Source organism: Oryzias melastigma, linkage group LG22, assembly GCF_002922805.2.
Source record: "Oryzias melastigma strain HK-1 linkage group LG22, ASM292280v2, whole genome shotgun sequence".
In the NCBI taxonomy this organism is placed as follows: Eukaryota; Metazoa; Chordata; class Actinopteri; order Beloniformes; family Adrianichthyidae; genus Oryzias; species Oryzias melastigma.
Genome location: NC_050533.1, coordinates 4,616,421 through 4,637,006, shown reverse-complemented (window position 1 = coordinate 4,637,006; position 20,586 = coordinate 4,616,421). Strand labels below are relative to the sequence as shown.

The window sequence follows — 20,586 nt, the reverse complement described above, 5'->3', positions numbered from 1 at the left end:
AATTTCTTATTCTTTTCCATTGAATGGAGTTTTTTTTTTAGTTTTTCCTTTCCAAAAAGGAGGGTCTAACGGCAGGCATGACCAATTTGGTGTAATCTGCTGGGTTTAGTTTAGCAATCAGCTATTGTTCATATTTTTACATCGATTTTATGTTTTTGGACAATTACCACTATGAAGTCCATTGAGACATTCATGTCGTGATATTGGGGAATATAAATCATCAACCCATCAGTCCAACATTTTCTCACACCCAACTCATCATATATGGACGTGTGGTTTGGTCCGGTCCCCCTCGGCGTCCCTTTTTGATGTTTTGGGTGTCCCCCAACTTGTCGATTTTTGACATGTTGGCTGTTCCCATTAAATCAGGGGTCCCCAACCTCCGGGCCCCAAACTGGTACTGGTCTGAAGGTCGCTTGGTATCGGGCGACAGATGGGGAAAAAAGGGTCCCAAACTACTGGGCTGGTACCAGTCCGGTGCCTTAAACTGGCTCCGTTACCACATCCGGAGGGTTGGGGACCCATGATTCAATGCGAACAGTCAGCACGTCTAAAAACAACAAGTTGAGGACAACCAAGACGTCAAAAAGTGGCGCGGAGGAGGCCCAAATCCCTGGTCTGGTACCAGCCCAGTGCCCTAAAGTGGTTCCTTTACCACGTCCAGAGGGTTGGGGACCCATGATTCAATGTGAACAGTCAGCACGTCTAGAAACGACAAGTTAAGGACCACCAAGATGTCAAAAAGTATCAGTCCAGTGCCCTAAACTGGTTCTGTAACCACGTCCGGAGGGTTGGGGACCCATGATTCAATGTGAACAGTCAGAACGTCTAAAAACGACAAGTTGAGGACAAGCAAAATGCCAAAAAGTGGGGCGGAGGGGGCCCAAACCCCTGGTGTGGTACCAGTCCGGTGCCCTAAACTGGTTCCATTACCACGTTTAGAGGGTTGGGGACCCATGATTCAATGCGAACTGTCAGCATGTCTAAAAACAACAAGTTGACGACAACCGAGACGTCAAAAAGTGGCGCGAAGGGGGTCCAAACCCCTGGTCTGGTACCAGTCCAGTGCCCTAAACTGGTTCCGTTACCACGTTTAGAGGGTTGGGGACCCATGATTCAATGTGAACAGTCAGCACGTCTGAAAACGACAAGTTGAGGACAACCAAGACGCCAATAAGTGGCGCGGAGGGGGCCCAAACCTTACATCCATATATGGCAAGTTGGTAATAAGTATATGCAGATCAGTCAAGTCTTCACCAACACCACCATCAGAGTGGTCACGCTCCAGCTTGAAGGAAAAAAATTGAGTCCAAACTTTTTTTTTTAAACATAGATTATCAAAGTAAGGACCTCAGCCATTTTTAAACATTTATAGCTTTTCAAATCAGTCTACCCTCAGGTGTCCAGTACAGTAAGTACATGCTTAACTTCTCTGAAAGCCTGACAGGTGTCTTCACCTTGAGTTGTTATCTTTCCCTCAAGTCTTTTGTGTTTCTACAGAAAAACTGACTGTTTGAATGCAGTTAAAGCAACAAAAAGCAAATTTTTTCTCAGACTCGACCAAGTCAACTCATCTTCAATGACCTTAAATCCCATGATTAGATGATGCACCAGCTGAAATAATCTCTGCTCAAAATCACACAATAAAAGACAGGAATTTAGCTTTATGCTGCCGTTATTTGACTTAGAAGATTTGTTTTCATGCGCTTGATTGTGTGTGAGCGCACACGTGCAGGATCCCCTCTTCCTTTCCAGGTCAACGATGGATTGCATAACTGCCACTGCCGTCTGCATTACAGTGTGTTACATAAGACAATTTGATGAAGAGTCCTAATCCTGCTGTGCTGCCTGAGCGTGCCCACATCTGGGATTTCTAGCTCTGCACTCAGCTCACCTCGGAGTGCTCACACAGATATTACTCCATGTGGAGAGCGGGGTCAGAAAGGTGGCTCTGCCAAGGGTTTCCCCCTCTGACCACTTGGCGTTTGCCGCTTTAGGGGCTAAAACAGTTTTTCCAAACATTGTCAAAAGTTTTAGGAATTTTGCTTTTTTTGGCTCAAACTTTGTGATAACTTGTTGTTTAAAAAACTTCTGCAGGAGCTTGATTTAAGGGGTAGTTGTGGGTTCACCAAAACAAGAGGTGAAAGGTGAATAGGTGGCCCAGTCAGGCACATTTGGTGTGCTCTGTGCACGAAGCCTCTCTCCTGACTTTCAGCACAACCAGCCGGAAACTGTCCGACCGGTTCCTTCTTTGTTCTCAGAAATCAGCGAACGATCACATTAGAGGGATTTCACATCACATGCTGATGCCACGAGCTCGTGTCTCACACAGTTGCTGTTCCACATCACATCTGTTGCGTCTTTTAAATATGCTGGGGTGGAATTACCCTTTACTTTAGTGATGTTTCAGATTTAATGGTTATTTTAGTCAGATGGCAGATGGGAGCAAGAGCTGTACTCAAGGGCAAATGAAATGCATTCAAGTCATGTAGGATGACTTGGCCACTGTCAAGTCCGTCCAGCTTTGTGGTTCCATGCAGACACTCTCTTTAATTAATCAATTGCAACACAGTGGTTCCTCGTTCAACGTGGGAGTTGTGTTCTAAAAATAACCCGCAATAGACAAAATCCACAAAGTAGTCAGCTTTATCTTTTTTATTTATTATAGATGTTTTAGGGCTGTAAAAACACACTTTATTCAGACAGAATATTGAACATTTTCACACTTTTTTTCTAATTTACATACTCTCAAAATTAAAAACTCTAGTGTCATAGAATTACAGCTAATCTGGACTAAAAACCCACAATGAGATTGGAAAAGTAAAATTGGAAAAACATAATATGCATAATGGCAAAGCTGTAAAAGGTGAATCCTGATATAGGATCCCTCTGTTACTTCACCAGCAGGTGTTAGAATCAGAAAGTTGATGGTTCAAATCCTCAAAGAAAACATGGTAACAACAGCAGGATATTTGACAAGGAAGAATTTGACTTCCTCTGTCCTCTACCATCTTTTCATTCGGATGGTTAGGGCTTTTTTTTACACATTTTTGCAAAATCTAGAATCTTTTTTTTTTTCTTTAATTTGTGCTTGTGCCATCATTAGGGTCACTTACTTGCAGACCGCAGTCCGGATGGGTCTGGATGACCCAGCATCTATTATAATAATAATAATAAATAATACATTTTATTTATTTATTTAAAATAATTTAAAATAAAATCTGGGTCCGCATGACCTTTTTAAAGTAATGAAATCAATGTTATTATGTATATTCGAGTGGGTGTAGCGCCGCACTAACGTAGCTGACCGGCGGCTCTTGATGACGTCATAGAGTGGAAGTGACAGCTGAATTCAGTGACACTGTTTTTCCATAACTCTCCATTTGGAAGGCTAAATGTAGGGGTAGGAAGAAGGGGAGGATTCAGTCTGCCACTTTCCTTTGGTAATATTTTCATACTTTACTTTTTTTTTTTGAGCTTCAATATCTTTCTTTAATCTTCGTATTGACAAAATTGCTTTTTCTCATTTATTTATTATTTTTTGCAATATACATTTTTATTTTTTTTTACTGAATTATTGTTTTCAAAATGTGCACATAATGTACATATTTTATTTTGTGTACATATTTAGCTTTTTGGGGGGTTTTTTTGCACTAAGGTGATGCTTTAAATCTCATTGTACATGTGGCATTTGTTAAAGTTTATCCAATTTATTAAAATGATGACAAAAAGTACACAAACTATCTCTTTGTCATCACAGTTTTCCAAAATTAAAAAAAAATAGCATGCATTTAAAAAAATACTGACAAATACTCAATAATTAATTAAGGATAGGATGATTTTAGAACAAAATAGGTATATTTATTGACTTCAAGAACGCTATATACACAACAGATCATACAATACTACTGAGTAAATTAGAACGATGTGAAATAAAAGGGACTAGCATGGAAGTATATAAAAAGTTTTCTAACAGGAAACATGTTAATATTGATCAATATACTTCAAGTAATCTTGAAATTCCATGTGGTGTGCCTCAGGGCTCTGTCTCTCTTTTTTTAAGGGACAGGCTTAAGCTAAGCTTCTGCCTGCTCCCTTTCAAACACATGTTTGTATTGTTTTGTTGATGCTATTATTATATGTGCCATTTGACATGTACCTTACTATTATTAACGTATTTGAAACAGATGTTAATAGATAAATTCTATTCTATTTTCTCACTGTCTTTCCTTCACCTTCCACTGGACAAGAAGATTCTTCATTTCCTCACTGAGTTTTTCACTTATTGTTTTTATAACTAAGATGTTTTATTACAGTCAAGAAGCTGTTTTTGTCTCTTTCCTGTCCTTTTTGACCCTATCTAACAAGGGCATAAATGAAAATGAATGTAATCAGTCAATTCTTGTATTCTCCAATAGATTAATTATCTCTTGTTTGTTCTGCATCTTGTGAAGCTTTTGTTCTTTATTTAGTCTTCAGGTTAATTTTTGGTGTAATTTGACCTTTTTTCTCTTTCTGTAATTAGTTTCCCTTTGAGTTGTGTTCATGTTTTTCAGGGAGCAAACTACTTTGTTCATGATCTGATCCAATCCTTAAATGACAAACTTAACAAAACCATTTTATTTATTTTTTTTAAAAACCTGGCAAATATCAAAAGCATTTTTTTATGCTGTGGGACTGCTTTTAAAAGTCCGCTAGGATGTAGATGTGTGAGGCACACTAATCTCGAGGAAGGCCTGAGGGCTGAAATGATGACAAGTGAAGAGGAATGCATTCTTACTTTTCTTGGTGTCTTTATTCTTTTTGATCTGTGTCCAGCGATCAAAGTGTCATTTTAATCTTCTGAGCGCTCAAATGTTTGATCTCCTCGGCAGAAACAATCTCGATCGAACGAAGTCTGAGTAAAAACAGAAACTTAAGCTCATCAGCGAAGCTTAAAAACTCTCCAAGGGTTAATAGTGTTGTGAGTGACAGGAATTCTTCTTTGGAAACCTTCACAGGTGCCAATTTGGGAATAATCCTTCCTCCCAAGAGAAAAACAGGATCGCTGCTGTGCTTGTATTCCTAATGTGAGCTGCTGAGGACGGATGTGTGCGGCGACCTAGATCCAAAAAAAGGCACTTTAGAGCTCGTGGCTGGTGATGAGGATGTGTACTCTCATGCTTTTGATTTACTCGGCTCTTAATGTTTAATGCACATAATCCACCTCTCGGTTTGGTAAGAAGGCTCTAAAATGCAAAACACTTTGGCTTTGACTTCTTTGGTCTGCGCTTGCTGCAGCGAACTCCCGCGAGACACATCTGTCCATGCAGCCCCGTTTGTGGGAAACCTCAAAGATTCCTTCAGTCTGTTTCGAAACAAAGCGCAGAAAAAATTAAACTAGATTCTCTGTGAAAGATCCTCCCCCTTTTCGTCAGCCTATCTGAGTTCACACCTTATTTTGGGAACGTGTATGACTTCTTAACTTGCAGAGATGGATTTATTTTTCTATAATGTGAGACTGAAAGTTGCTGCTTTGATAAAAAGCTAACAAAGTCTTTGGAACTAATTAAATACAGAATTTAACATTTTAACTGTTCAAGCAAATAGTAGAGCAGATTGAGAAACTATCATCCATCCAGCTTCAGAATCTGATGAATCCCTTTGGAGGTCACTGGGCTACTGGAGCCTATCCTATTCACTGTTGTGCAATTACCAATTTAGAGTTAATCAATAAAGCATGTTTTTAGACTGTGGGAGGTAGCCCACACATTAACGGGGAGAACATAGAAAGAACCCAGTCGGGATTTGAACCAGAGCAGCAGGGGTGTCAAACTTAATCTCATAAGGGGGCAAATTCCAAAACACACTTTAGGTCACGGGCCGAACAGGATAAACATTTATTTGACACTCTAAAACTACATTTTTAAAACTTTAAAACCATAACTTTTTAATATAATTATGAACTAGATATATAGCATTACCTAAGATAATGCTAGTGTGAATGCTGTAAGCTGAATTTGGCTGCTGAAGAGGCTGAAATTGATAGCTAATAACGCTAAAGCTAATAGCCAGCTGAAATATTAGCTAAATGTCTAATATGGCTAAAAAACAAAACAAAAAAAAAACTTAGGTTGGCCAAAACGGCTTGAATGTAGCTGAAAAAAATATGGTAGCTGAACTTCAAAATATCCTAAAAACTGAACAAAGGCCTGAATTAGCCAAAACGGCTAGCATGTAGCTGACATATTAGCTAAATGTCAAATTTGGCTAAAAAATGAAAATAAATAAAAAACCTTGAGTTAGCCAAAACAGCTTGAATGTAGCTGAAAAAAGTACTATGGCTAAACTTTAAAATATCCTAAAAAACTTTTTAAAAAAGCGTAAATTAACCAAAACGGCTAGCACGTAGCTGAAATATTAGCTAAATGTCAAATTTGGTTAAAAAAAATAATAATAAAAATAAAAATAAAAAAACCTTAGGTTAGCCAAAACAGCTTGAATGTAGCTGAAAAAAATACTTTGGCTAAATTTCAAAGTATCCTAAAAAACTGAAAAAAGCCTAAATTAGCCAAAACGGCTAGCATGTAGCTGAAATATTAGCCTAACTTAGTAAATGCTAAAACACGTAAAATGCCAAAAAGCTAGCATAATGCCAATTTTAAAACTTTAAAAGTATAACTTTTCAGCAACATGATTATGAATAATAAAAAGGCAGGAATATTATTCCAGAATAAATCAACTTAAACTTTACTCTCCATTTTACTGGAATGACATTGATTATGTTAGCGGTTGAAAAGCTACAGTGTGTTAAAGATTTTGTGTCACCGGTGACATCTCAGGTTTCAAAAGGTTAATATGATTATGACCACCTGGGATTTTCCTGAATTATTTTTCTCTGTCGCAGCGTGCTGACCTGTTGAAGAAAAAAGGTTGAGCATCTTGAATTTTAAACAAAAATCAACAAATTTATTGTGGCCCTGAAGTACAAATCACTTTCACAAATCACTCAAACAACAAATAATAAAAAAAAAAGAATGTTCAATTTTAGAAAACAAAATTACAGAAACCAAAACACAATTTCAAAGAACATTTTGGGAACAAAACGTTTTTTTTAGAAATCAAGATAAGATGTTAAAAATGTGAAACATAATAAGAAACTGGGGGAAAAAGAAGAGACATTGCTGATTAGATGATAATATCCAGTCGATTCAATGGAAAAACATCATCATCCAATCAGCAATTTTTTTCTCTTTCCATAAAAAAGAAAGAAAAATCAAAAGTAATTTTTAGAAATCAAAATATGGAATGTCAAAACATGAAACAAAAGACGAAATCATATTAATCATAAATGATATTAGTTATATTAGTTTGCAAACATTGAAGTTGTATTCGAAAAAACTTCATCATCCAATGCCACAGTTCCATTCTGGTTTCATATTTTAAATAACATTTTATTTTGATTGTTATTTTGTTTTTGCTTTTTTTTAACACAAATTTAACTGTGTTGGATGATTTGTTCCTGTGATTTCCACTTCAGGGCCACAGAAAGAATGAATCAGTAAAGAAATATCAGATGTGACGACGGGCAGGAAGTGAACAAGAGGAAACAATGGACACTTTCCAACATCCCTGCAAACAAGCGTCTTTAAATTCTATTGTTTGATCTGTCGGGTTGCAGAAACTGGTATTAAAATGAGGTAAACACAGATGGAGGACAACATGTGACACAGTGCTGATGAAAACGTTCATATTTACATTATTAGCTGTAAGTTGGTTCATGTTTCTTTAAATTTTGCTTTGGTTTGACTTAACAGAGAAAGTCATTGTTTTGTTTCGTTTTGCTTTAACACATTTGTTACGGTTTTGGCACTACTTCCTGTCCTGGCTTTTATTTTGACCCCAGGACTTCCTGTTTCCGCACTCCCAATGTTTATTTTTACCTCTCCAATTAATTGCATTGTTTTCCGCTGTCTACTGAAGCAGCTCTGTCTCTCTGCTACTCTGCCAGATTGTCTGCTCTGCATCAACGCTCCACCTCTGATTATCTCTGCCAGAGCTTGGTTTGACTCCTGGTTTCCCCCCTGTCGGGTTTTGACTCTTTTTGACTCCCTTCCTGTCCACTGTCTCTCCCTTTTGGATTCTGCATAATGGATCTCTGGATTTGGACCACAGATTAGGATTAGGAGCCACTCCTGGCTACACCTTGCACCGGATTCTGCTAAATTTTTTGCCACCTGAAATCCGTCAACACGTCTTACACCAAATTCATCACTAAACCTGCTTTTGAACGTTTTTTTAAAATAATTGGGTTCTACTGTTCAGTTTTCTGACCCACTCAAGGTTTGATTAACCTGAATCAATCAATAAAAACCCAGAAAGATGAAAACAGGCTAGCTCCACCAGACTTTCAAGAGGGTATGTTGACTTTCCGACACCCTTTTTGCCAAAAACATGTTCAAAATTTGGCAAAAGTATTTTATCTAACGGTAAATCATTATTTAATTTATGTTCTTTGGGTCTGATTTTTTGTCACACTGTCGCAAACCGCACCAGCCGTCACTTGCAAGTGAACCAAGATCATAGTTTAATCCAGACTTTGGATGAGCTTTCACACCTCCAAAGCTGTTTATGTTGAGTAATCACATTTGGAAAACAGACCAGTGGAAAAGAGCTCCTAACTGCAGTAGAAGCAAAAGATCTGATTCTAGTATTTCCACTCAAACCTTCTGTAATTCCTCCCTGTATTTTTTTAAGAAGTTGTAATTTTGTAAGTTTAGCACAACAAAACTTTCAAATTTGTCCTAATTATTAACCTTGAAAAAGTAAGAAAGTGCTCTTTATTTTTCATGACTGCATGCTGTCATTTTAAACGAGACGGTAAATCTGAGCCTTTTTTTTCTTGTTTTCCTGAAGGGATTTACAGGAGTCCGTGGTGTCCTCATTAAAACCTCCAATTATAGCCAGGAGAATCCGAGGAGCTTCATCAGCAAAATCCACCGCAAATAACACGGAGACTGTTGGAAAGTGAACACTTTTGCATGCAATCTGTCTTGATTGGCGTGGCTGGAACATCGATAGCTGAGCTGGAAGTGAAAGTCTTGGGGCTCTTCTGTCCCAACAGACGTCTTGGTGACCCGTCAGTGCAGAACAAGGATTCCCAGATGATGCAACCCTTAGAAGGTGGGAAAAACAACCAATGTTTGTCATTTCAGCAGAATTGTAGAACTTAAAGTCATAACTGTCCGCGGGTAAAAACATGGTCAAACCTGTACGGCGTATGCACAAATATCAAAGTCACAGACCGCCCATAAAGCTAAATTGTTCATGCAGATTTTTCATTCTTTTCAACTCCCCCAAATCCTACTGATGCTAAAGGGACCCTTGAGAGCTTATCAAGTGATAAGTGTGCACTCCTTTTGTGCACCCTGACTGTTCGAAATGAAGAAACTGGACAATAAGTGTGTAGTTTCTGTAAGATTTGTTTGAAATTTGTTTGACCGATCAGGAACGGTGAGCTGCTGACAAAGCCACCTCTCCCTGCGTTGCCTTCTGCTGATTACCTGGACCAGGTGTGTCCATTCAATCAGAATGTAGAGACATCTGATGGAGCTGATCAGCAGCTAGGAGGGCTTGGAGATCTGGAAAACAGGCCAGGGTGGTAGATCTGGAGGACCAGGGAGGAGCACTTTCACTACCCCTAACTGTAACTTCAAACTTTTATTAAACACTAGAGCACTATAGTAATGAAAATGTAATAGTATTTACATTATTTTAAATTTATTGCATTTGTTTGAGTGTCATGGGTCCCTGGGTAAAGTCTCACAAGTCCTAGTCTCCAGTATAATTGTTTTTTTTTAGGATTTATTTCTTCTTAAATCATACAATTTCAATCATTTTCAAGCATGTTCCTAGGATCTTCCTATGCTTTTTTCCATCACTTTGTTGCATAAAGCACAGTTTGAAATAAAATAAAACTACTCTAATTGATCATGTGTTGTCATATCTTGATCTATTTTTTTGAGAAATACCTTTTATTGGGTATTTTATATCGGGTAAAAATTACCAAGCAAAAGTGATGGTGTAGCTTTTTTTAGTGAAAGTGTTCTAAGGTTAAAGCTTAAGACAGGAAAAAACATAACTGTTAGGGTCACCAGTTAATATTAAGCTTTTTTCTAGCAACATGGGGGGGGACTTCCGGTTCCGGTCAAGGACTTCCTGTTGTGAACGTTGATGTCTTCAGCCTGGTCCTCTTGGTTTGTGTGGGCGTCCTACAGGAACCTGTATATAATGTGCACATCTAGTGGGTGCAGTTAATGAACTAGGGTTGGGTATGGGTTAATATTTCCAGAAACGATTCGATTCCAATTTTTACAATTCTTTCAATTGTTCAATTCAATTAAATTTCAAGTTTACACATTTATACATATTTGTTTAGAAATACATAAAAAATCTATTATTTAATTTGAATATATTTATATGAATCTGATGCAGTTCACATATTGTCAAATTTATTAGTAAAATAATGAGATTGTTCATATCATACAGTGTTACATAATTCTCTAAAGGAGAAGTTCTAACAAAAATGTTCAGATCATTAACATTGTAGACATTGTTCTGCTTCTCCTGGAGGACGTTTCAGTTTAGCCACTAGGTGGCGATCACGTTATAGAAGTACATTTCATTCAAGAAGAAGACAACAGTATAAGGGAGAAAAAAAAACGAAGTTTTGACCGCAAATAGTAACTTTAAAAATGATTTCCTTAAAAGAGTTTGGAAAATGAATGCCTGTAACTAAATAAAGATGTTCATTTAGTCAGCAAATTATTTTTTTGGTCAACAGAGCGTTAGCATTAGCCGTCCTATGGGAAATTCTATTGAACGTTAGCATCAAGCTAGCCGACTTTAGCTTTGTGTGCTAAATCGATTTATACCTTTTGTGAATAGATTATTGATCTATTAAGCTTAAATCAATTCAAATAGATTAATAGATTTTTTTCTAGCCCAGCCCTAATATACGCTAGAGTCACTACGCTAGACTGTGGCATATGCAAATTTGAACGTCGTATTGATCAAAGTTTTTTTCTTTTAAAAAATGAGATAACAATTTAGCATTTCATGTTCATTCTACTACATCTGCTAAGCCATGTCTCATTAGCCTTGTTTCCACTAAGCGGTCCGGTTCAATAAGGAGTAGTACGGTACAGTCTAGTTAATTCTAGTGAGCGTTTCCACTCAGTTAAGCCTCGCTACCACAAAGCGCTTTATTTTCCTGGTGTAGACTGCTAGCGTGTCATTGTAGTGCGATGGCTAGAAAAGCATCCACAGTGGAGGTCATCCAGCAGCTTGACTTTTTCTTGCTTTACTTTTTGTTCATGGTGTATATCAGGAATATGATGTTGTTTGAAAGAAGATTGCTTAGATGAAAACCGCCGTTGGAAAAGTTAGCTTAAATGCTAACATCTTCATCACTTTTTGCCTTTTTGCCAATCAACCATCCCGTTCTGTTTTTCTATGGACCTATAACCGATGGGGACCCCCAAGAGGTACGGGTCGGTACTGTTTAATGGGTCCGTTTTATAATGGAAACGCTCAAAATAGCTCAGTAGAAACAAGGCTACAGTTTACTGACCTTTCCAATATGGCGTCATGTCGACAAATCATATTGGAGTTAGTATAGAAATACTTCCTTTTCACACATTTGGTTCTATGAACATTTTACCAAAAGTAGCAGCAGTCTGTAGGGTGACAGGTCAGCGTGGGGTAAGACTGATGCTGTGTCTTCAGAGCGGCTTTGCTTCCTGCTCAAACGGGTTCAAGTCATTGATGGAATAATCGCTGATTTTGACTTGTCTAAACTGGAGCTCCAGCTGGGAGCTCACAACTCGTCTCTATCATGAACTCTTCTAGATAATCAAGTCCCAATTCAGCAACAGACTCGTCTGCTACAGTACTTCAAAGTAGTAGCGTCTATTATATTCCTTAAACATTTCAACAACCCAACTTACAATAATGCGTCATAACTATAAATAAATTCTAAACAAACAGAGTTTCTCCTTTTGCATACTAGCCCTCAACAGTAACACCATTTTTTGCTCCAAATTACAGTCAAACGCTCCTTTTAACGCCTGTCAGTCAATCCCAGAGCTGCTTTTGTTCTGCTGTACAGAACCCATGAAAAACCTATTAGCAGCACGAGCTCTGGATAAATTAACCAGTGGGGGATTAGTTTTATTATAGTCTAGCAATTTCCACAAATAATGTTTTACATTTTCATCCTAAAGCTGCTGGATCAAAAACACATTTGATAATGAGAACAACTGTGAAGGAAAAGGTTTGTATAAAATAAGAAAAACTTGTTAAATACTTAGTAACGGTTAGCATAGTTTATTTATGTTTAGGAGAATTCTAGCTCTTATTGTCTTCCTTGTACAGATATATATATATATATATTCTTTTTGTTTAACAAATGTAAGCATTTAGGTTTAAAGACCTTGACATTTCAATTTGTATTTTATTAATTTCTCAGTGACTATCCACATTAAAACATCATTTACTATTAGTTGGAATTAGCCTGGAAGCTATTTTTCATTTCTTGTTCCTGGACAGATGTTAAAATTGTCTACCTAAAAAGCTAAAAACAACAGACTAAAACATAAATAAAAATTATATACAATAAAAAACATCATTATAAGAAAATACATAAAAATAACCATTATTAAAAATACCTACATTACAAAACATTACAATTATAGACATACTTTGGCTGCTGTCTGCAGTCCTCCCTATAGGAGATTTTGCACCTGTCATCATTCATCACTATCTTGTTTGTAGGCGTGGCCTGTTTTTCTGTGTGACCACACCCCCTTGACTTGATTGAGATCCTTGGAGAAGAGCATCCCCGAGGGTGACTGTGTTTTTGGTCCCTCGTCTTGGTTTATGGAGTCATTTCCACTTCTCTTGATGTCTCTGGTTTAATGTTTGAACTTATTTATTTCTGTTCCAAACGTTTCCATTGACTATGAAAATGCGCAAATGGGATACGCGATAATAAATTGGCCTAAAACAAACGACAATTTTGCAACATTTAAAAAAAAAGCTTTTGCGCTTAAAGGAGGTAGTTTTTCGGGTTATCAAAATTGACACATTTCAAAAAACTGCATTGAAAACACTTTTTTCAAGTTAAAAGAGTCACGTGACCAATAATCGGCTACCACAGTTAGCCACAAGAGGTCCCACAGCGTCGTACAGCTCATCAAAAGTTGTCATTCAGAATTGTTGGAACCACAGCTCTTCTGTAAAATCACCAACCACCATTTCCTAAAATCTCTTCATCTGTCGGCGCTCCGTGGCCTGAAGGAGACGCCGACGTCTCCTTTGATAGACGATGATGAGCACTAGTGCCGTAGCAGAAAGTATTGCTCATGTTTGTCTGCGTGTTTTTGAATGATTTATTGGGCAATTTGGTTTGTGTTTATTCGCATAATTATGATTTAATGGAAACAGTGAAATTGTTTCTTCAACATTTCTAGAATTTTGATAAGTTTTGCATATATGTGTGATGGAAATGCAGCTACTTTTGTGCTGTCCTGGTCCTTAATGTGATTATTTTCTATCCGATGACACATTTAAAGGATTGTTTCTTCTTCTTTTCATCTTGTGAGTCTTCCCATATTTGTTTTGATATCCCACCTTCCCTGTGGTCCTTTTAATTATAATGAACCCACTTTTAGGTGAAATCAAAAAGCTCCTGTTGTTTTCTAGAACATAGTTCTGCAAAGCAGCACCGTGTTCTTTCGATTGGTTGTTAATCTCTGGACGTATGGAGCTGTCATTGTTTCTCTGGATCTGCTCGCCACTTTCTTCTTATGTTGTCTTCTTTTTCTTTGGTTTTTGTTTCTTTCTTTTTTCTTTTTTTTGGTTTATTGTCCATTTTGGATACTGATGGTGCTTCAATGTGTTTTTAATCTGTCCTTCTTCCTCCCGTCTTTTCCTCTCATCTGTAATGCTGCTGTTCTTTCATACAACCTTCTGACCGCTTGTAGTCTTCTGATGACCAAAGCAGGTTCTGGTCTGTGTGAATCTTTCCTTTATTTCATCTTTGTGTCAGTGATTCAAGACCAAAAAACATGATTGCGTATGATTTTTCATGGGGGATTGGATGTTTTCTGTCGTGTCCAGCTCTTCTTTGAGAACCACAGCCAGATGGACGGGGAGGGTTGATCTCTTGGACTGACCTGACAGGTTTGGCCACGCCCATCACAAACAGCTCATAGTGACACATCAAACCTTCTGAGGAAGACAGCAGTCAAAACACATCGAGGTAAAGTACAGTTTTATTCTTATATTTGTCTGACGGAACGATAAAAAAAACCTTCATATCTGATCATATATATGGATATAGTTTACTCTGAAAAGCTTAAGAAAAGCATGGCCCTTTTAGGTATGAAGAACAAATATTTTATAATTGTGTTTATAAAAATTAAGTGTGAGTCAACATTAATGGTTTGTGAGGATTATGGGGTTTTTTTTTAGTAAAAAAGAGACAATCTGTCTACACAGCCAATCTGAGGCTAAAAAAGTCAGTCGGTCTGGACAAAGTCTGCCTAATTTAGTCCGGATCGAGTCCTGAGCCTTGAATTTGGTCTGTATTCAGACTCCCGTCAAACGGACATTATTCCGGGACAAAGCTTGTAAACAAAAACACATGACTGAAGATTTCTGCACTCATTGGCCAGGAAAGAGAGAAGGAAGAGTCCTTGTTGGGATACTTCACAGATGCAAATTTTATATTTCGCTGACCAATTTTGAATATCTGTATCAATGTCAGGTTTAACACTTTTTTACTACTTTGGTACGGTGGAGGCATGCTGCAAGACGGTTACTAAGGAGACGGCAGCTAAGGAGGCACGTCGACAAGTATTTATGAAATATCGATTTTCGGTAAAACAGTATGAGAAGTAATTTGTATCACATTAAAAGTTGTTTTAAAGAGTCTGCATTCATACAACCACATTTTAATGTAGACGTGTTCAATTGCCTCCTTCTTACTCTGTTCACGTCCTGTTATACCTAGCTACGGAGGCCGTTTTTGTTGTTCCCCTCCGAGCATGGAGGCTATTCAGACTGAGAAAATCTCAAAGGCGAACCGAGCAGTCTGATGGGAAACGAACCAAGAACACCTCAAAAGATGGGTCTGACAGCGGTTCCTCGTCCACTTGTGTGTATACAGACTGAAAATGTTCTTTGGATTGTAAGGGGAAACAAATTCTGGCTCACTTTAAGCCTGGGGTCCCCAAACTACGGCCCGCGGGCCGGAACCGGCCCCTTCCTCATTTGGGATAACCCTCCAAACACCATCAGAGACACATGATTTTTTATTTATTTTTTTTTTATCCCCCAGTCTGGCTTTACGATTGTTTGCTAACACTGCTAGCAAAACACTATTTTGCTAACACTGCTAGCAAAATTGTGTTTTGCTAACAGTGTTTTCTGTTAGCAAAACACCGTTAACAGAAAACAATGTTAGCATCAATTGTAGATAGAACTGCTAACAGAAAACACTGCTAATGGAAAACACTGTTATCATCAATTGTAAGCAAAATTGCTAACAGAAAACACTGTTAGCATCAATTGTAGACAGAATTACTAATAGAAAACACTGTTAGCATCAATTGTAGACAGAACTGCTAACGGAAAACACTGTTAGCATCAATTGTGGGCAGAACCGCTAAAGGAAAACACTGTTAGCATCAAATGTAGGCAGAACCGCTAAAGGAAAACGCTGTTAGCATCAATTGTAAGCAAAATTACTAACAGAAAACACTGTTAGCATCAATTGTAAGCAAAATTACTAACAGAAAACACTGTTAGCATCAATTGTGGGCAGAACTGCTAAAAGAAAACACTGTTAGCATCAATTGTAGACAGAACTGCTAACGGAAAACACTGTTAGCATCAATTGTGGGCAGAACCGCTAAAGGAAAACACTGTTAGCATCAAATGTGGGCAGAACCGCTAAAGGAAAACGCTGTTAGCATCAATTATAAGCAAAATTACTAACAGAAAACACTGTTAGCATCAATTGTAAGCAAAATTACTAACAGAAAACACTGTTAGCATCAATTGTGGGCAGAACCGCTAACGGAAAACACTGTTAGCATCAATTGTAAGCAAAATTACTAACAGAAAACACTGTTAGCATCAATTGTAGGCAGAACTGCTAAAAGAAAACACTGTTAGCTACACTTTTACTGTTAGCCTACAAAATGACCCCGGCCCCACCTCAGTAAAGAAAAAACTTATGTGGCCCTCACAAGAAAAACATTGTGGACCCCTGCTTTAAGCAAACTAAATGTGTCTGAATCCCCAGACTCCAGTTGTTTTCTACCATAAAACCAAAGTCACAAATGTAAGTTATTTTATGCACAGAGATCAGAGTTTGACTAAGACGCTGCTGATTTTTTTGTTTTTACTGTTCTTTACAGTTTAAAAGTTTGGGAACTGAGGGGGCCACGTTGTCCCTGCAGCCACAGAGATGCGCGCGCCGTCCCTGCAGCTGCGGCGCACCGCGCCCCCAGGACGCACTTTTGATTCACAGCAGGAGGAATAATCTGACTCCTGTTGTGTCATGCCAGGCTGCAATTAATCCCGGAGTGTGAGCGCGCGTGGATGTTGGAGCGCGCGGCTGCAGCCTCCAGACTCACACACAGACAGGCTCGAGCGGCGGAGTCTGGTGCCGTGACCGTTTCCTCCGCGCGCCACCTCCGCTGAGCGATGCGCAGCCGGCTGAGCGCCGCTGGAATGAACCGCCGGACGGGACTCACCTGTGGAACCGCGCCGTCAGGAGGATGCCTTATCTGAGCGGTGCTGCCGTTCTGCTTTTGTGCCTGGTCGTCTCCGGGGAGTGCTGGAAGCACGGACACCGGGTGCGGAGATGGACAGGCACGGCGGAGACGCAGAAGCACAGCACGTAAGTGGAGAAAAACGCTCCAAATGAGGAGGAAAACTCAATTAAATACCCTCACCTGCATGTTTGACTTGGTTATGAGATGATAAAACACAGAAATATGACATTTAGAAGTTTTTTTTTTAAAGACACATGCTCCAATCTGAAGATTTTTAAAGCTTTATTTTAAAAAGTTTGAAAGTTTGTACGAGATTTTATTAAAATGCAAACGTTTTTTTGTTAAACTTGATGTTTGGTGTTATTTTGTGTAAAAGAACCCAAAAAATTCTAATAAAATAAATAAATAATATTAATTTAAATAAGTATCCTTTCTGATTTATTTCACAAAACTACTTAAATTACCCGAAAACAGCGCCACCTAGCACTTAATAACAGTCGTTCCATTTTTAAATATAATATAATATTTATTAATATTATTATAACGTTTATGAGGTTAGAACATGAGACATTGCAGACTGTCTGCATTTTGCGCAGACCTGTCTGCTCTGACATGAACGAGCAGTTTTAATCCTGATTTTGTCGCAGCATGAGTGAAGGACAGAGCAGCAAAAAAAAAAAACTAATACTTTTTCCTAAATTATTGTGTAAATGCTATTTACAGCAGAGCAGAAAACTGGAATTCAGAACATAAAGAACCAAGAAAAACACTGAAAAGCATAAAGGAAAGGGCACCACCCTGACAATCCTCTATTGTAGCTTTTCCAGAATGACTCTGTGAATGCAGTTTATAGAGCAGCAGCACAACAATCTTGTTTTATCAATTGATATAGTGGTACGTGCTGCTCTTTTTTGACAATTGTAGATTTTTGTTGTTGACTAACACAACAGACTAAATCACATAGTTGCTAATAACAGTGTTTTTCTACATATTTAATTATTATGGTCAATGCAACAAAGTAAACCATAAACAGACTTTTAGTAAAAGAAAATATTTCTTTCCAGCTATGAAAAAAAGTCATTTTGTTTTTAATTTCATGTAAATGCTAAATTACGGTCATTTCGGAGCCAAAGGGGTTTGATCCATATTTGCACCACTAAGCACGATAAAACATTCATTTCAAATGTGCAGATTATATCCAAACCATCTCACAAATTTTGCTCCATTGCCAATAAAATGCTGATTTTACACAACAGCTTTGATCTAAGTGTCAAAAAATCTAAATACTAATAAAAATAGTTTTCATCTTTATCTTCTGAGCAAAAACTTAATTTTTCTGCTTAAGAAACAAATTATTCTACTTTTTACGCAACAATAGCAAAGTTTTTTTTCCTTTATTTTGAAAGATTAGTAAGTCTATTATAGTTTGTTTAATGAAACAGAATTTTTACGCCATGAAGAATAACAATAAGAAAAAAATTAACACAAAAATATGGAAGGAAAATAGACTCACCCTAATTTGTGCATAGATTATGCACAAATAGATGCGTGCGTAATTCTTGATGTGTAACTCATGCAATAGACTTTGTGCATAAGTACAAAATTACGAAATACAAAAAATACACGAAATACAATTTACACACACACAAGCTAACTACACACACAAATCTTTAAAAATTACGCACAAATCGCCTTTTGAACACACGCAAAACCACATTTATGCACAAATTAGAGGTGAGACTCTTTTCACGTCTCCATGATTCGTGCCTGAGTGATATAACGCTGGGTCATCAGAGTTTCCTTATCAGCCGCTTTGAACTTTAAATAAATCGGAGTGAGTCTATTTTCTCTCCATAAAATCGCATTTAGTGTAAAACAAATATTTAAAAACACTAAATATAAAAGATAAAACTGTTTTCTTCATAAGGAATCAGTTCATCACCTCTCAAGTCCTCATCTTCCTCCAGATCTGTGGCAAAGAAACCTCCAGACGTGACCAAGTCCCGCAAAACCAAGACGGAGCATCTACTCAAAGTAGATGATCACGACTTCACCATGAGGCCAGCATTTGGAGGTATGAGTCTGCAAACAAACATTTGTGCTACAGAACGATTTACTACACAAATCTATTCTCATGTGTCAGATTATACAAAGAAATTAACCGTTACAGATACATTTCGGGATAAACCAAACAGTGTGTTGGTGGGTTGGACTGCTGGGTTTAGGTTAGAGCAAGGTGTTTTTTTAATCGCTTTCTCAGGATGGTGTTAAAATAAAAATAATTTAAATAAAGTCAAAATTTATGGTATGAGTCCACATGATTATAGCGCCACCTCTGTGCCTGACAGTTACAATAAGGTTTCTGGGCTTTTTTATGTTGAGAACATTGTTCTGTATTTCTTTGTGAGTTTCTCCTCGTCTCAAACAAACCAACTAGTTTTTCTTTGAAGTTTTTTTTCTTAGAATGAGTCAAATATTTTAGTGAATTTTCTTCAAAGTTCACTCCTGGCAAATCTTCTCTAAATGCCAAAATGACCTGAAACGTTTCCCATCAAACACACCTGAGAGAGGACACTTCTTCACATGAACTTCGTTTGGTTGTAGGTGCTATTGCACTTATCTGTGCTGCTGAGTGAAGGGGCTCGGCCTTTTAAAGCTGCCGCTGTGAAGATGAGATGGACGAAGTAGGGAGGGTCATCTGCCGCCTCCAGCTCGTGAACTAACTGTACATCAGCACTTCTCGCTGCCTCCATAACGTCTATGATATGTCGAGCTCTTTGATGTTTCAAAGTCTCCCTCCTCTAGAATTTTCTCGAGCCATGAAGCATCAGAACCCCCCTCCCTCCCTCGAACACTGCATACATTGTGTCAGCAGGTTGGATCTGCACTTTATTGCAGCTCCTCTGCTGGTGTCATGATGAAACAATAGTTGCATGGTTCTATTTCTGGGCTGACGGCGTCTCTAACCTCCAGTTTTGGCTTTTATTGTGACTTTCTTAGAGTAGGAGATACTAGAATATTTAAGGCTTTCTGGTAATTTCACTGCTGCTGTTCTGTGTGTAAAATAAAGATTTTCCAGTTTCAGAAATGCTCACAGCTCTGCAGGTCTGGGTTAAATTTATACAGCAGGAGTGTCAAACTCAATTGCGTAAGGGGCCAAAATCCAAAACACTCCTTAGGTCGCGGGCCGAACAGGACAAACATTTATTGAACACTCTAAAACTAAATTTTTTAAACCCTAACCGTTCATAATTATGAACCAGATCTATAGCATTACCTGTGATAATGCTAGTGTGAATGCTGTAATCTGAATTTGGCTGCTGAAGATGCTAGTGCTTATAGCTGAAGAAGCTGAAATTGATAGCTAAAAACATTCAAGTTGATAGCTGAAGACACTAAAGCTGATAAATGAAAACGCTGAAGTTGATAGCTGAAATTGCAGAAGTGAATAGCTGAAAACGCTAAAGTTGATAACTGAAATTGCAGAAGTGAATAGCTGAAAACGCTAAAGTTGATAGCTGAAATTGCAGAAGTGGATAGCTGAAAACACTGAAGTTGATTGCTGAAATTGCAGACGTGAATAGCTGAAAATGCTGAAGTTGATAGCTGAAATTGCAGAAGTGAATAGCTGAAAACGCTGAAGTTGGTAGCTAAAATTGCAGAAGTGGATAGCTGAAAATGCTAAAGTTGATAGCTGAAATTGCAGAAGTGAATAACTGAAAACGCTGAAGTTGATAGCTGAAATTGCAGACGTGAATAG

At 38.0% G+C, this 20,586-nt stretch overlaps 1 protein-coding gene and 1 long non-coding RNA gene across 3 annotated transcripts in view; one reads left to right on the top strand and one right to left on the bottom strand.

Moving 5' to 3' along the window:
• Nucleotides 1-8,874: 8,874 nt before the first annotated feature.
• Nucleotides 8,875-16,921, bottom strand: LOC112150253. The gene is made up of 2 exons (XR_002919938.2): nt 16,806-16,921; nt 8,875-9,154 (listed from the first exon to the last, which is right to left on the bottom strand). It is a non-coding gene; the product is annotated as an uncharacterized LOC112150253 (long non-coding RNA).
• Nucleotides 9,024-20,586, top strand: part of gabrr2a (gamma-aminobutyric acid type A receptor subunit rho2a) — a 48,463-nt gene continuing 36,900 nt past the window's right edge. The window contains exons 1-4 of one of the 2 annotated variants that reach the window (XM_024278361.2): nt 9,024-9,162; nt 14,161-14,302; nt 16,467-16,951; nt 18,794-18,900. In XM_024278361.2, coding sequence (XP_024134129.1) covers nt 16,830-16,951; nt 18,794-18,900 — 229 coding nt within the window. In that variant the 5' untranslated portion in view covers nt 9,024-9,162; nt 14,161-14,302; nt 16,467-16,829. Of the gene's footprint in view, nt 9,163-13,296; nt 14,303-16,466; nt 16,952-18,793; nt 18,901-20,586 lie in introns of those variants that run through there. The other variant, XM_036209986.1, reaches the window with a different exon arrangement.